The sequence below is a fragment of the Populus alba genome, chromosome 18 (genome assembly GCF_005239225.2).
Source record: "Populus alba chromosome 18, ASM523922v2, whole genome shotgun sequence".
Classification (NCBI taxonomy): domain Eukaryota; kingdom Viridiplantae; phylum Streptophyta; class Magnoliopsida; order Malpighiales; family Salicaceae; genus Populus; species Populus alba.
Window position 1 is genome coordinate 11,233,150 of NC_133301.1, and position 17,079 is coordinate 11,250,228.

The 17,079-nt window shown below is 34.6% G+C and overlaps 2 protein-coding genes across 2 annotated transcripts; one reads left to right on the top strand and one right to left on the bottom strand.

The window, feature by feature from the left end:
• The first annotated feature begins 696 nt into the window (after positions 1 to 696).
• Positions 697 to 6,570, top strand: LOC118051568 (NADPH--cytochrome P450 reductase). Its single transcript, XM_035062231.2, has 18 exons — positions 697 to 1,214; positions 1,368 to 1,427; positions 1,516 to 1,592; positions 1,674 to 1,731; positions 1,821 to 1,904; positions 2,013 to 2,049; positions 2,820 to 2,889; positions 2,983 to 3,177; positions 3,264 to 3,356; positions 3,514 to 3,739; positions 3,845 to 3,928; positions 4,025 to 4,176; positions 4,547 to 4,643; positions 4,949 to 5,098; positions 5,205 to 5,282; positions 5,376 to 5,498; positions 5,609 to 5,722; positions 6,115 to 6,570. The coding sequence occupies exons 1-18, from the start codon at positions 855 to 857 to the stop codon at positions 6,193 to 6,195; spliced, it is 2,139 nt and encodes a 712-aa protein (XP_034918122.1). The 5' UTR covers positions 697 to 854; the 3' UTR covers positions 6,196 to 6,570.
• Positions 6,571 to 8,811: 2,241 nt separating this feature from the next.
• On the bottom strand, positions 8,812 to 12,725 carry LOC118051567 (probable small nuclear ribonucleoprotein F). Its single transcript, XM_035062230.2, has 5 exons — positions 12,573 to 12,725; positions 12,359 to 12,446; positions 12,226 to 12,263; positions 11,969 to 12,033; positions 8,812 to 9,089 (listed from the first exon to the last, which is right to left on the bottom strand). Exons 1-5 carry the CDS (start codon positions 12,576 to 12,578, stop codon positions 9,020 to 9,022), a joined length of 267 nt encoding a protein of 88 aa, XP_034918121.1. The 5' UTR covers positions 12,579 to 12,725; the 3' UTR covers positions 8,812 to 9,019.
• Between the last annotated feature and the right edge of the window lie 4,354 nt (positions 12,726 to 17,079).

The window sequence follows — 17,079 nt, forward strand, 5'->3', positions numbered from 1 at the left end:
TATATTTTTTATTTTTTTAAAAATTATTTTTGAAATTGTGGTAACTGTTGTGGTTTAAAGTGTTTTTTTGCTAAAAAATACATTAAAATAATATATTTTTTATTTTTTTTAAAATTATTTTTAATATCAATATATTAAAATAATCTAAAAACATAAAAAAAATTTATAACTTTGAGATAAAAACAAATTTTTAAAATTTAAGGAAACGGATGCAACATGCTCTTAAGACGAATTTAGACGGAAATACAATCTCATGGTTTTGAAAAGGTTGTGTAAAATTAAAAAATACTAAAAGTCCATGACAACAACCCTTTTTAAGAAAAAGTAAAAACAATGCACAGTTGTATCCTTGCGCCAACAACCCTTTACTCCTTATTTATTGCTTAAGAAAAAATAAATAAATATAATATCAGATCCAAATCTCAAGGCCAGCAAAGCAAAATCAAATCCAAATGTCATAAATATAAAACAATTTTACTTTGCTGAGAAGAAATAATAGTTAATTAAGAAAAAGAAAAGGACAGAAAAGGGCATTTTAGAACTTCACCGTTCCATAACCTGACTCCATCTAAAATCAACTGCCTTTAAGCCTTAACTCTTAACCATGGTTAACTCAGAGTTTGGTGAGTTTGACCAGTCTGGTTTGGTTGGCGTAGCACCTCCATCCTCCCTTTATTACCCCCCCTCATTTCTCTCATGCCTTCCCCTCTCAGGGAACTCTTTCTGCTTATTTCTCTCTCTGCCTACGCCCACCAACCATACAACAAGCAAGAAGCAGAGAGAGATCTTTTTTCCTCCTTGAAGAAGAAGAGTAGTAATAAGAAGAAACTGGTTTGTGAATCTTTGTAAACAACATGGAGTCATCAAGCAGCTCGATCAAAGTGTCTCCACTTGATCTTATGCAAGCCATAATCAAAGGCAAAGTGGACCCCGCGAATGTTTCGTCGGAGTCCGGTGGCTCTGTTGCTGAAGTAGCAACTTTGATCCTCGAGAATCGTGAGTTTGTTATGATCTTAACTACTTCCATCGCTGTTTTGATCGGCTGCGTCGTCGTTTTGATTTGGAGAAGATCATCTGGGTATCAGAGACCCAAAGTACCTGTACCTCCCAAGCCCCTGATTGTTAAAGACCTTGAACCTGAAGTTGACGATGGCAAGAAAAAGGTCACCATCTTTTTCGGCACCCAAACCGGTACCGCAGAAGGATTTGCTAAGGTACACTTTAGTTTATCGTAATGCTATCGATGGAGTGACATGACTCCGTAATCATCACCGTGCACGTGCGATGATGTCCCACGTGTACGGTGAGAATTCAGCTTTAGTTGATGAGTAGTTTAGCTAAGATTTTCTTTTGATTTTTTTTTTAAGGCTCTAGCTGAGGAGGCAAAAGCTCGGTATGACAAGGCTACATTTAAAACTGTTGATTTGGTATGATGGACCTTTTTTATTTTTTATTTTTTTTCTAGATTGTTTTTTTTTTAATATCTAATTTTATTTATTTATTTATTTATGACAGGATGATTATGCGGGTGATGATGATGAATACGAAGAGAAATTGAAGAAAGAGAATCTGGTTATTTTCTTCTTGGCTACGTGAGTAATTTTGATAATAATCTACTTGTAATTTATTTTAGTTTTTTTTTTAAATTGTTTTTGATGTATGTGGGTGTTTAGATATGGAGATGGTGAGCCTACTGATAATGCGGCAAGGTTCTACAAATGGTTTACAGAGGTGAGTTTCTGGGAAGTATTGATTGGTTTGGTATTAGAGAGCAGGATTTCATAATTAGTGTTCATGGTTTTATGATTGTGTTCATATAGGGTAATGAGAGAGGGGAATGGCTCAAGGACCTTCCATATGCAGTTTTTGGCCTTGGTAACAGGCAATACGAGCATTTTAACAAGGTGTGGAATGTGACTCTATTTATACTTTCTTTCACAATTAGCCGGTGGTTTTAATTGCTTGTTTTTGCTGATTAACTGTGTATATACTTGTTTTGTTTCGTCGAACAGATTGCTATAGTGGTGGATAAAATCTTTGCTGACCAGGGTATGCCTACATATTTGTTTGCTCCTTGTTTTAGTGAAAATTTGTTTGGAATTTTTTTTTATATGGCGAGAGTTTTTGTTGCTAATGTTTTTATACTGATGAGTATAAAGCCAAGCTGAATGGCTTCAGACTCCTTATAGTTGAATAATGTGATTCAATGGAATTTGTCTGTGAACCATGAATATGCACAGACAAGACTAGTGCTTGTGAAGAACACATTCTACTATCTATTTGTTTGTTAAACTAGCAAATGTGCCGAGTAAAACATTCTCTACCAACCAGAAAACTATGTAAAGGATTTTGAAGCTGCGTACGCTCAATGAGTTGCATGTTCAAACTTGCTATTACTCAAGGAAACATGATCGCTTTGCAATATGGATCTTTTGTCAATAATGCATTGCTACTTTGCAAATGTTGTGCATTCATGAAGGCGGTGTGCCCTTTGATGTTAGCCAGCTTCCTTGCCAAGATAAATAGAGTCTGCCAGGTTCTCCTGATGCATGCGAAGCTTTTGCTCCAAAAGGAACACTGTTTCTACAATTCAATTGTTTGCAAAAAATAAATAAATTTGAAACCCAATTAGCTGCATATTTATATAAGAATTAGAAGAGTTTTATAATTAATTGTGTGCCACATTGTGGTCCTCAATGTTTATTATCATCAAATGGTCTTCAAGAGTTAAAATGAGCTCATCGATGTTGTTCATTCTGCCTAGCAACTAAGTTCTCCTTGTTTTCTTTCCATAACCATTTTTCTCTTTGTTTTTTTAGGTGGGAAGCGCCTTGCCCCAGTGGGTCTTGGTGATGATGATCAATGCATGGAAGATGACTTTGCTGCATGGTAAGGAGAACTTGAATTGGTATGCTGCATGAACAGAATGAATTTTCTTGTAACTAGAGATCTCATTCTTTCCTTTTCTTCTTGCTATTTTAGGCGGGAATTGTTGTGGCCTGAGATGGACCAGTTGCTTCTTGATGGAGATGGTCCAACAGCTGTTTCTACTCCTTATGCTGCCACTGTATCAGAATATCGGGTTGTATTCCATGACCCTGAAGATGCCCCATTAGAGGATGATAACTGGAGTAATGCAAATGGCCATGCTGTCTATGATGCTCAGCATCCATGCAGGTATCAAAAAATAATTCCTTTTGGATTTTCTGGTGACAATTCAGTAGCTTAATTCGATCTAAGTTGTGTTCTGTTTACTACTGAAGGGCTAATGTTGCTGTGAGGAGGGAGCTTCATACCCCGGCATCTGATCGTTCATGTACCCATCTGGAATTTGAAATATCAGGCACCGGACTTGCGTAAGTTGTTTGCAATATCTTTGTTGTTTTCTCTTTTTTCCCCTTGAAAATGACATCCAAATGCATTTTCATGGGGAATAATTGTAAGAGAACAATGTGCACCGGTTATGCACGGAACAATTTATTATGTGCTCATAACTGTTCCTTTGTTGTTCAGATATGGAACTGGGGATCACGTTGGTGTGTACTGTGAAAATCTAAGTGAAACTGTAGAGGAAGCACTGCGGTTGTTGGGTTTATCACCAGATACTTATTTCTCTATCCACAATGATAATGAGGATGGCACACCACTTAGTGGAAGCGCCTTGCCACCTCCATTCCCACCATCCACCTTAAAAACTGCTCTAGCTCGATATGCTGATCTTTTGAGTTTGCCCAAGAAGGTTGGCTGTTTTCTTAAGTCGAAGCATGAATGGATATCATATTTCATTTTACAGGATTTTTTTCACATTTGAGTAATCTAATGTTGCAATGCATATGCTTTGCAGTCTGCTCTAATGGCTTTAGCAGCTCATGCTACTGATCCAACAGAAGCTGATCGACTAAGGCATCTTGCATCGCCTGCTGGGAAGGTTGTAAATCTACCAACAATATTTTGTCACCAAGTTGGTCCCTGTTTTAGTTTGTAGCTTAAAGTGGATATAACTTTGATTTGCACTCTCGTACAGGATGAATATGCACAATTGTTAGTTGCAAATCAGAGAAGCCTCCTTGAGGTCATGGCTGAATTTCCATCAGCCAAGCCCCCACTTGGTGTCTTCTTTGCTTCAGTTGCACCTCGATTGCAGCCAAGATTCTATTCTATTTCATCATCTCCAAGGTGTGTTTTTTTTACCCTCTTTTTTCTGGAAAGGTTCAGAATTAATCTATCTGAGTTTGTGATGGAAGATGGCAAGGGATTCATATCATGTTTAATCTAAACCCAAATTCTTTTAGCTTGCTCAATTTTCCTGAATAAAAAAAGTTATGGAATGTGGCAAACAAAAGTTGTTCCACTGATCAACGGGATAATATTGAAGAGAACAAAAATCTGGATTTTGTATTTCGTAGCTCCTTTAGCACAAAGGGAACTTTTATGTATTCAAGGACCATTTACTTTCAAAAATTGCACCTGCTCCCTCTTTGGTTTATCATTCTTAATTCTGTTCTTTGGAATTTATGTGCCTAATATTTGAAATTATGACTTGCAGCATGGCTCCATCAAGAATTCATGTTACATGTGCACTGGTTCTTGAGAAAACACCAGGAGGTCGTATTCACAAAGGAGTGTGCTCAACTTGGATGAAGGTACATGTTCAAAAATTTCTATTTTGCTTTGTTTTATGCATTTTATGACAAAGCAACGCCTCAGGGTGAAGTGCAAAAATCGATTGAATTGGGTAGTAAATATATGGGGTGTCTTAAATTATCACGGGGGTTGGAAATTAGTGATCCACATTTTTACAATGCTCGATGCTAGGGTTAGCCCAGCTCCTTGTATGTGTACTGATGTTTGTATTACAATTCTTCTATCCATGTTATTCCTGATCTTTGATAGAATATTCTATACACCAAGTTTATCAAGGTTAATTCTCATTTTATTCCTTCCACAGAACGCTGTGCCTCTGGAGAAAAGCCATGATTGCAGCTGGGCACCTGTTTTTGTTAGGCAATCAAACTTCAAACTTCCAGCAGATGCTAAAGTTCCCATCATTATGATTGGCCCTGGAACTGGTTTAGCTCCCTTCAGAGGTTTCCTCCAGGTTTGGACTCGTTAACTTTATGTTCAGCTGTCTTTTTTCAAGTGATCTATGTTATCACAATGAATTATCCAATCTTATAATCTTTATTTTTTATCTCCCTTTTCAGGAAAGATTAGCCCTGAAAGAAGCAGGATCAGAATTGGGATCCTCTGTATTATTCTTTGGTTGCAGGAACCGCAAAATGGTAGGTTATGTTATTATCATATATCTAGAATGCTCTGTGGTTGGTGTAGGGATATCATTTCAAGAATTTTATTAACACGCTTAAACTCTGCAGGATTTTATCTATGAAGATGAGCTCAACAACTTCGTTGAAAGTGGTGCACTTTCTGAACTAGTTGTTGCCTTCTCCCGTGAGGGACCTACCAAGGAATACGTGCAGCATAAGATGATGCAGAAGGTACTTGGTTCTGTTTCACCTAACACACTATCTGGTGAAATCAAAATGCTGCGATGTTATTTATTTTTGTTATTAACTAAAGCGTTGAGCATGTGTTTTCTTTGGTTCAGGCTTCTGATATCTGGAACATGATTTCACAAGGTGGATATTTATATGTTTGTGGTGATGCCAAAGGCATGGCTAAAGATGTCCACAGAGCGCTCCACACTATTGTGCAAGAGCAGGTAAAAAAAATTAGCCATGTTATTACAAGTTTCTAGCTGGCTCTGTCACTATGCATGCTGTGCACCTTAAAAGTGTTAATACTGCCTTCTTTTTCATGGTTAGTAGTCATGAAAACTAGGGGGAAAAATTATCTAACAGAACCTACCCCACAGACATGGTTAGCAAAGGGGGGCCCAATCCCGTGTCCATTGCTTTCCTGTGATTGAGATTCTTCCATGTCGACATTGCTTTATTGTTCTGAACGTGGACATATTTCGTACACTCCCTTTAGTTCCTTGAAAGGCTAGAATCCACATCATGATCTAAACTTGTCCCCCTTTCTTGGTGTCTGAGAGCGCCACCACGCCCTCTCTCAATTTTCCTGACGTGTAATTTTTGGTTGTATATCCAGGGATCCCTCGACAACTCGAAGACAGAAAGCTTTGTGAAGAGTCTGCAAATGAATGGCAGGTATCTACGTGATGTATGGTAATTAATCGTTCGTGTAGGCCATGAAGAAAGGAGGGTGATGTGAAAGTTTACTCTATAAATACCGAAGCCTTGCTGGAATTGAAGGAATTTTAAGCGAGAGGCTACTTTTGACGCCTGCCTTGTGTCCCTTCAAGTGGTCATCGAACGTGCTATCATTATAATAGCAAATTGTGATTCTTTTCTCTCTTCTCCCACGAAGGAATTTTTTGGTCTTGTAATTTATATATACATAATGTAATAAACGAGTAGCAGCCCTAGTTCATGACTTCATTTTCCTTTTGATGAACCCAACAAAATGGTTCAAATGACAGACAAATATTCTTCTTGTCCCTCTTAAGTGTTTGTATGAATGGATAATTCCAAGTTTAAGTTTAAAGTCTCTTGCTCGAAATTTCCTCGTGCAGCATTGCATGCTTCTTTTCTCGAGTTATCCTCTCTCTCAATGCCCCGTAATCTTGGTGTCGCTGCCATCCCCCCCTCCCCCCTTTTCTACGGTAATTGGCTACAGACATTGCCCGGGACATGATGCTGTGATTTACCCCCTGTTTTCTCTATCTTTTTTTATTTCACGGCGGCGAGTGAGTTAAGACGAGCTTAAAATCCAGAAGCATCCCATAAGGTTACCCTTCTACAGACCACAGAGAGGACCTTTTTCCTTGAAGAAAAAGATCGAAAGTGTGTATAATTCATCTTTCTCAATGATTATATCATCATGGCAAAAGTGGAGGTTTTCTTTCCAAAACTGAGGGTACCCCAACATTTATCTCACTGAACATTGATTAAAACGACAACTAGTTTGAATTATTTCAGTTAACTTGATGGACGTGGGCTGATGAGGTCAAGGTGGATGTTCCCAACACTGATAATTTAGGTTCACCATCATCCACGAGTTCATCGTTGAGCTAATTAGACGCGACCCGGTCAAGATTTCATCGATGCCATGGTCCTGAATTGACAGAACAGAATTATTATATTTGCTAATCAACCAAGTTTTGCTGCAGACCAACATAATACATTATTAGCCGCTCTTGACCCTGACAAAAGGCTGTTTAAATACATGTTTTTGGTGGGGACAAACAACCAATTATGTCCTGCAAAGTGACTTAATAAATGTGAGGAGGACTTTGGAGGCATCCAGGGCCCCTTCGCCATGGAAAAACTGTGGGCACACAGCTTAAATGGAAGTGGGTTCTCACATGGTTGTTGAGAAGAAGGGAAACCCGTTGAATTCTGGGCAGCCAAACAGCTCTTTATTACATTACACATCTATCTCTCACGTGGTTAGTTGGTGGTAGCTGTGGTTTATGCCTTTTCATTACAAAGCTTGATTCCTTACTCGGAACTCTAACACATCTGTCTTCCCGTGCGGTCCTCAACTCCACGAAAGCTTGATGTTAGGTTTTGTACTTCGCATACATGTGGACAAATGTGAGAGTTTATTATTATATCATTTACATTCTCAATTTTTTATTTTTTTGATACATCTGCATTGGCTGATCCGATACCGTCGGAGAAATAACCTAAAAGTTTTATTTGTTTATAGCTTAAACGGGGTTTGATAGTGTTATAATGTTTGTTTTTATTTGAAAATATATTTTAATAATTTTTTTAAAAAAAATTATTTTTCCCCAAAGCCACGCAAAACCATGTAGAGTGTAAAATATTAACACCATTAATTTAGAAAGGTTAAGCTAGAGATAGCGTCTGGGGCTGAATAAAAAACGCAAGAGACAAGAGAGAATTCAACTTGTTTGATTTGCCTCCTTTTTCTTTCTTTCTTGCGCAAAGCTATCTATCAAGCAGCGTTTGACCACTTGTCACTTGTCACAGAAATCCAACTTTAAAGTTAATACTTGCAAGTGTTTCTTAGCAGAAGAGGACAAATTGCTGGTAAGTACACTGATCTAATGGGGCCCCAAAGCTCCAAAATAAAAACATAGATGGTCATGGAGCTTTCCTTCCTATTATACCAATGGAATCACATCAACACTATTTACGCAAAAAGGGATCGCCAAAGCATCTAAACAGAGTCAGCTCAAGACCTTGTGAATAATATAAACAGGAAGGGAGCAGGGATCCAGCACAGTAATTTCCTGAAATGAGGAGAGCCACCGGAAAGATAGCAAAGATAAAGCCACCCCCACCCACCCTGACTTGATTAGATTCATCAGACAAAATGGGGAACAAACCTCGCACTAGAGAAGAAAGCGTGATATTGAACCACCTAGGAGAGGCGTGAACCGGAAAAAGACGCATCCTAATGACAGAGGGGCGAGCAACAATTCTCTGATTTAAATCACCAAATTAATCTGCCATTTTGACTTTTTTACGTCAATAAGAAATTGGCATGTCCTTTCCTTTAATTTTACTTCTACAAAGAATTGTAGAAAGTTCTTTATCTGTTATCATTGTACCCAGCTCTCAGGTTGTCTAGGAAGGGAAAAAAAACTTCAAACAAGGATAAACCGCTTTCCTTTTCTACTCATTAACCAGATAACCACGTAGAAGAAATTCTTCAATTCACGACGTCTTCTAGAAGATGGTTATGTGACACGAGAAAATGGAATCCATGTACCATTCAACTCGATCACTCTAGAACAGGTGAAAAACAGAGGTGTTTGGTGAAAATCCAGAAGCAAGCAATCAAAGAGTTAAATAAGATGATATGAATCGGTCCATCAAGTGCAGTAAATGCCATGGCTCATATCAATGGCAAACAACGAAACTCTAATTATAACACAAATATAATATTAGCATATCTGAAATGGAAATGGAGTTCTATTAACTCAGTACATTGAAGACCAAGGGACATTGAAGACCTCTTCTTAGTCTCGGTCGGCATCTTCTATGTCTTCATCCTCTGGAACTCCACGAAGGTAGAGAACATTGTTGCATCTGCAGATAACATGCAACAAGACTCAGTAAATCTTCTGAAGGAATATGAAGCTTAATTCTAATGAGATTTGGACAAATTAAAGCAATTTACAATATGATGTTTCTAGAAGTTGTGCAGACATGTTGTCCTCCTATGAGGCAGGGGACCTTGCCTCAAAGTCTACTCCTAACTATTGACATCTCAGTTAGTATTTGATGAATTAATGGCATGCAAAAGCAACATAAATTACACCATACTAAGGCATGATAGAAACCAAAATTTAATGCACTATTTTGTTTTCGGCCATAAAACATTGTCTGTGACCACTGATGTCTGGAACTCTACCTACACTTCTAATCAACAACCTATATAAGAACAACAAACATGTATGAAATATACAAAAGGATGCCTATTTGAAGCAGACATTTTCAATGCAGAGAAAAATGTACGGTTCATTGCTATCTTTTTATTACCATTTAAATGCTTTATGCATGCATTAAATTGCATAAAATCCTCAAGAGTAATCTTTAACCTATTTTTATTGCCGTTGCTGAGTAGAAAATCCAATTCCAGGTCTACACAATCACCAAATCACAAGACTTTACGGTATCTACATCTCATGTCTATGTGACACCTTCATACTTTATTATAAACCAACTCAAAGGAATCCAACTCTATTAAAATCACAATCTGAAAGTAATTTCAGCTTTTGCTCACAAGTGTAGAAATATAAGTCATGGAAATAAAAAAGAAAAGGGAGTTTCTAAATTGGTACACCTCATTGAACATCAAAGATATTTCATAAAGTAAAAACACCGCAAAACAACCATAACATGTTTGAACTTCCAACATATTTGAAATCATGATCTGATGAAATATCACCAGTTCTTAGTTTAGTCAATCCATACCTATGTGTTGTTGCACATCAGCTCTGAGATTTCAGTTTTACATATATAAAGTAATAATTACAAGGTCAAATCATTAAGAACCATGTTATGCTCAAGCCTCCGATTTTTAAATGACACTGCTTCAGCTTCTATTCTCAGCTTTCTAATGGTTCCAAGCATCTAAATCAATCAATATCCCATTGTCTCAAGATTTTTGTAAAGATATTTACCATACTTTCCAAGTTCAAAACATTTCAAAATGGGGCTAAAACTTTGAATGCTTCCAGGTCCCCAACCACTTAGCATAAAACAGAAGAGGCATGTATTAGATGATCTCTAAAGTGAAACTAAATATATTTCAGATCAGGGGTCCATTTGGTAGTAATGATGGCTTTTCTCTTCGCACTAGATAGAGTTGAGGCAGGGAGAAGTGTATGGTAACATCTACTGCTTCGAGCCTTAACTCATAACTGATTTAAATGATGAAACAAGAAAGTTAGTAATCCAATCATCAACATGCTAATATGAACACAATTTATGAAAATCAGTATTGTCCTTCACAAAGTAACAGCAAGAAGAACCAACAAAGGGTTTCCTTTGGAGCTTTACACTTGAAAAACTTTGAAAAGGGTTTTATGGGTCTCAAACTAAGTTGTCAAATGGGTTTCAAAGAAGATCTGAGGCTAAAAGTACTTCTATACACAATAAAAAACAGCTCTATGATTCAACCAGTGGTATCAGTAAAACATTCCTGCTGGAATTACTAGTTATCTTCAGTTACACAGGTAACTAAATTTTTAGGAGAGAGTAATTCTCATTTAGCATTAACCTGCTCTTCATAGAAAAATGGTCACTTCATTGCAAAGTGACTAATGCCTAGCTAAGATATCTCCCCTTCTAATCCCAGTTCCAAAATTGTAACCCCTTTGTCCCTATTTGCATAAATAATTTTAGAGAACTTTATAATTTGAGAACATTTGTTACCACATTGCTGTCTCACAGCCGAATCCTTTCCTACTGCACCTTGTAAAGTTCCCAACATTACTTTAAAGGGAAAAAAATCTGATTTCAAATGCACACTGACATATAGATTGCATTCATTGAGTCTATATACACTAAAAAGGAACTTGATAAATAAGAAACCTTGAATATCTATCCAGACATTCTTGTAAGAATCTTACAAATTCTTGGCACAATTAACACAAGAACATGCTCTAGGATCCATCAAGGACAGGCCATGCTAATTAACATACACTCAAAATCTTTATCTTAACAATTTTAGTGTCATGGTAAGCTTTAACTTCAAAGCATTTCCCTCTTCTATTTATAGTGCCATGATTGTTTTTCCTCGTGAGTACAGTTGCTGGACTGATCATGCTAACATCTTACCCTCAACTTTTTTCCTTAGCAGACAGCTTTAACTCAGTATTTCCCTCATTTAGTTATAATGCCAACATTGCCTTCCTCATAGGGATAAGTTCTAGCTTTTCACTATAATTGATCTATGGAAAAGAGGTCAAACATTTCATAAAGAAACAGTACTCTCATAATAGCATGCATGAGTTCACACAAGTGCCCGTAGACCTGAGCTTCTCAGGCTTGGATAATCAGCAATAGAGTTGAACCTTATCCCTTTGCCAACTTTTAAAGCAGGTAACTACTCCATCATTCTAGTCCATAGATGAATGCAAAATGTGCAAGCTTAGCTTACCACAGTTGATATTAACCATCAACAAAGAAACACAAATATAAACCTCTTACCAGAGAAGAAAATGTCCTACTTTTTCAATAACACCAAAGACTTCGTCCAATTGTTGTGAAAATGTTGAAACATAAAGAAACCTTTTTAAGATACAATCAGTCAAAGATTGAAAAGCTTTTCTTGTGCCCATTGCCTAGAAACTTAAAGGAGCTTTGAGGTTCGCTAGCCATGTCTTATTATCTTCGTTTTCATGCCAACAAACACATATCTCAATAACATATAAACTTATAAATCCAAAACTTCAACTTACCTGATCAAAATCTCTCCCAGATTTCCAGTGAACTGTCCATCAATGTACTCTTCAGTATTTCCCAGCTGTGAATCACATTCCATTATTTGTAAAAATCCGAGTAACATAATAATGTGCGCCAAAAAGAATATAAAAACAAAATCTGAAACTGAAAAAATAAAAAAAACCCTAAGTAACTTAAACATAAAGAAATAAAACTTAATCCTACAAAAAAATAAAATAAAAAGAACCAACAGAAGCAAAAAGAAAGACAGTACCTGCAGGTTCATGTATGAATCAACAGAAGCAAGAAAACCTGAAAGACCAAACCAACCAACCAATCGAAAATCATAAGCACAAAGAAGAAGTAAAACCCAAATGGGAAACTAAAAAAGGGAACAAAATTTTGACCTTTGTACTCCATTCCCCATTTAAGTTTGACAATAACAGTCTTTCCAGTCAGATTGTTCAAAAAAGGCTTAGGGTTAACTGGTACAGTCTGCAAAAATCAAAATATAGTTATCATCAACTATTACATTAAACATACTAACCTGTTAAAGACAAACATAAAATACCATTAACGCAAAAACAAGAGCTAAAGAAATAAAGAACAGGGAAAACTCACGGCCATGGCAAAAGAGAGAGAGAGAGATAGAGAGAAGGGTGGAGTGTCAAGGGTTTTGAGGGTTTGTGTGTTTTGCGGTCAATTAAATGGAATGGGTTTTAGTATTGTAATTAAAATTTTAGAAGGGCTTGTTGATGTTGTTGGCGTTGGGTCAAAGTTTGATGACCCAAAACCCCAGGGCTTGTTCTCTCTCTCTCTTTATGGGATTGCGAGATAATATGGCCTACGTCGGGTTCCATGGCCCAACTAATTAAGGATAATAAAAAGGTTCAACGACATGGATCGATCTATAAATTCAGTATTTAAATATCTGAGACCACTTCATTAAAAACCAATTTATTTATTGTGTTAAGTTTTTTTTCCTCTCTCTCTACTGTCCATAGTAATGAAAACTGGTTAGCACATCACCCAATTTGAGGCTTGATTTATGGGTTAATTAGATTAATCAAGTTAATTTATGTTAATTTGAGTTAATTAAAATGATATTGTTTTAATTTTTTAAAGTTAAAATAATAATATTATTATTTTAAAAAAAAATAAACTGGTTTTTTATTAGGTCGCGAATTGACCTATTAGGCTGACCATGTTAACTCCCATATGATTTTTTTAAACTCAAACTAGATCAGATCTCGAGTTGATCCGCTGAGCTGGGCCAAGTTAAACTCATTATTGTTAACAAATTAGACTGAGATTAATAAAAATATTATCATAGAGTAAATGCAAACTAGTTTATTCATCAATTGATATTCTTAAAAAATATTAAAAACACAACCAAGAAACATATTAAAGAATTTTGTTTTAAAAAAATCAAGTCTCCTCGAGCATCAAACCTACTCTTTAACATTTTTTAAATAGAGTTAGACTAGCCTTGGTATCTGCATTTTACCTTGTAGCTTAACTTTTTTTTGTGTAAAAAATGATATTGAAGTTTTGAAATGGGGCAAACAAAAAAGACATAAAAACTAGTTATAATAAACTTGTAACTAAGCTAATTAAAATTGAGTCAACTTGGGATATTCCACCAAATCAATAACTCAGATAATGTAATTGAAATAACCTAATAAAAGAATAAATAAAATTAGAATTTTTTAAAAAAAAAAACTCTTGTTAACTTTTCATATTTTTTACCTGAGTCATTAGACCCGAGGCATCCAATTTATAAAAATCATGAAATTTAATTCTCAATCAATCATACATTGAAGGATGTAATTGAAAAAAAAAATCAATTACACAAAAAGATTTTAAAAAATAGCAAATAAAAAATGAGGATCGAAATTAAAATATAAAATAAATTTTATATTTAATTGAAGGGAAAAAAAATCACCCATATCATTAAAGAAAGGTGTCCCAAAATACAAGAATACAAGTATAAATTCACAGCATAAACATAAAAAAAATCAAATTCAAATAATAAACAAGTATTCACAAATAATATTTACAATTAAAAAAATATTAAGATTTTTCTAATATTTACATTTATATTTTAAAAAAATATATTGTCACTGTAGGTGACTCCGCCTCTCGAAAATGATTGACTGTGTAGCTGGAATAGCAACTCGAAAGAGTATTGTCGAGAGCACCCTTGAACCCACGAGTTTAAATTTACAAAAGAAGGGTAAGAAAAATCTTTATTATTACATCTTTATTATTATTATTTTAAAATCTTTTTTGACATAATTTTTTATTTATCAAATTATAATGAAAAGTATTTTGAATGCAATAATGTAATTCATTGATTGATTTAATGATTTACTAATTGCATTTTATGATAATACATGTTGTTAGTCCATTTGCCACATAAAGGATCAATTTACAATAAATACATTATAAAATTGCAAGGAAAAATAATCTTGAAAATATTTTGAGCACAAGAATGTAACATATTAAATGATTTTATTATTTACTAATCATACCCTATGAAACTGCTTGATAATAGTACATTTCCATATATAGGATCGGAGGTCAACAAAATCATTAATAACATGAGGAAAATCGCAAGAAAAATAATCTTGAAAATATTTTAAATACAATAATGTAACATATTAAATGATTTTATAATTTACTTACCACACCCTATGACACTATCTACTGACGATATATTTTTCATAGATAGAATCAATGAACAAAAAAATCATTAATATGTGGGAAAATTATGCAATAAAACCATTCACATAACATATCAAATAAAAAACAACATTAACATATAACATAACAAATCCAAAACAACATAACAAATCAATAATAACACCAATAAGTTCAAACCAACAAACCATCCAAACACATTAAATAATAATTTGAAAACAACATCAACGTATCAAATTCCACACCCGAGATTAAACCATTACGCCTTGAATAAGCATGTTGCAACCCAATTCTTCCAATCTCATCACAAAATATTGATTCCATTTTTATTTTACCTTAAAAATATTCTTGATAGCTTCATACTCTCGGGATTGTCACACAACAATATAAACCCTAACTCTTTAAATATTTGGCAACAATCAACAATCAAATAAAAATCATATAAAATAACAAATATTTTATCACAATATTCAGTAACTTGTTTCAAATTATTAAAAATTTGGGATTCAAAATTAACCTTTAAAATGGCTATAATTGATTGGAATAAGGTGAATAAGCTATTAGAATTGAGATAGTAGTAGTGGTGTGTGAACCCATGCATCACTACTACTTCTAACACCTAGACCCATGTCTCGCAATTAATGGGACTCATTCTAATGTGGATCAGGAGAAGCCTCCCCTCTTCCTACATTGGTGGTGATGTACATTGCCACTTGACGAGGGAGATTTGGTAACTTGAAGTGCGAATCTTCTCTTTTCTCTTCTCTCCATGATGGGTTGGGCTTCTGCTCTTATTTTTATTGGAATATTGATTGATTTATATGGACAAAAATAATTTACCATGTTAATGTATTATAGAAATAGTTTAACAAAGCATTGATAAGCAATCATAATATGAAATAAATATTAGGTAATATATAAAGATTTTATTTTTACCACAAAACCTAATTGACCAAAGATTAAGAAAATGCAAATTTAAGATTCAAATTGAATCATATATAATAAGATTCGAACAAGTACTATAATGATATTTTTTCATAAATATATACTGAAATTATGGAAACTAGCTAACAAACAATATATAATAATCTAATAGATAAAATGCTTAAGACCAATGTTATCAAAAAAACATGTTTTGATTCGTAAAATCATACCATTTTACGATTTAAAACATATAAAATATGTAAAATCGGGTTAAAAACTCGAAACCCAGTAAAATCAATCAAAATCGGTCAAACTCGCTTAAAATTGATCTAACTTGTTAAAATTGGTAAAACTGTAACCATTTCACAAGTTTGATAGAAAATTAAAATCTGCTTACTCCATCTCCATTTCTCTAAATCACTCTTTATCCCCTTTCCCCTTTCCTCAAATCGCCCAAAACTCTCAACCCTAGGATATTAACACCAGTAACGCAGCTGGTGCTAGTGTTCCACTCTCCACTCACCAGCAACATAAATATATAACCACTCACCAGCAACATAACAAAGATCCATAACTTTATTGGCGAGAAGAAGCTAATAATTTATTCCCAAGTTTTGTTTTTTTTTTTTTTGTCTCATCTGGTATTCCTGGTGTGATGCTATAAGAAATCATGTCACAATTTGACAATGAGAATGGAAATGTCGTCGGTTCAGCTGGGATTGTGATAAACCATCCTATAATTCTATGGTTGTTGAATTATTTTAAATCATAGGGGATGAATGGCTCCAATATTTTAAGTACCTTTTCTGTAAGTATTTCTTGTGAAAAAATAGCATAGACATTGTGACTGAATTGGATTATTAATGATGATTCTGCATTCAAATGGTAAGTTGCTGAACCTCTAGAGTATCTAATATGGTGAAACTTTTAGTTTAAATTTAGATATGTTTCTGTAATAAGAAGTCAAATTGTCATATCATAGTTTTTTCCCGCATAATATCATGTGTGTAAATACTATTATTTTTAATTGCATTATACGTGTGTTAATTCAGTAGATCAATCTATATTGATTGAATTTGTAAACTAGATCATAGTTTAGCATATTTAACAATATTGCTTTCAACTGTCATTTTTTCTTATTAAGATCTTTCTACAATAATATTCAACTGCAAACAACTGGAAGGTGTCAAGTTTATATGTAGCACAAGGACATCGGTTTATGAAACATTTGCTAAATGCAGTTATAAAACAACTGATAAACCACAAAAAGATAACTAAATTCAGTTAAACAATTCCTATTAGAAACTAATTTTGTTCACTGTTATTAACTTACGTTGTTTGACTAAAATTATTGAATTCTGACTTTATTTGGATAAAAATAGTAAACTTGTATAGTCAATGAATTGTACAATTGAATTGAGTAGTTTAGTATGTGATGCAGTCTCATAAAATTATTTTTTCTTCATGGCTCGTAAAACATCACCGAGATCAATAGTTATAG

Excerpts from the sequence above, each read along its gene's own strand:
- LOC118051568 (XM_035062231.2), top strand. The coding sequence starts at position 855 with ATGGAGTCATCAAGCAGCTCGATCAAAGTGTCTCCACTTGATCTTATG. Across the intron at positions 2,050-2,819 it reads TAAAATCTTTGCTGACCAGG|GTGGGAAGCGCCTTGCCCCA; the intron begins GTATGCCTACAT and ends TTGTTTTTTTAG. Across the intron at positions 3,357-3,513 it reads ATATCAGGCACCGGACTTGC|ATATGGAACTGGGGATCACG; the intron begins GTAAGTTGTTTG and ends TTTGTTGTTCAG.
- LOC118051567 (XM_035062230.2), bottom strand. Across the intron at positions 12,264-12,358 it reads ATGGGGAATGGAGTACAAAG|GTTTTCTTGCTTCTGTTGAT; the intron begins GTCAAAATTTTG and ends TTGGTCTTTCAG. Across the intron at positions 9,090-11,968 it reads CTGGGAGAGATTTTGATCAG|ATGCAACAATGTTCTCTACC; the intron begins GTAAGTTGAAGT and ends TGTTATCTGCAG.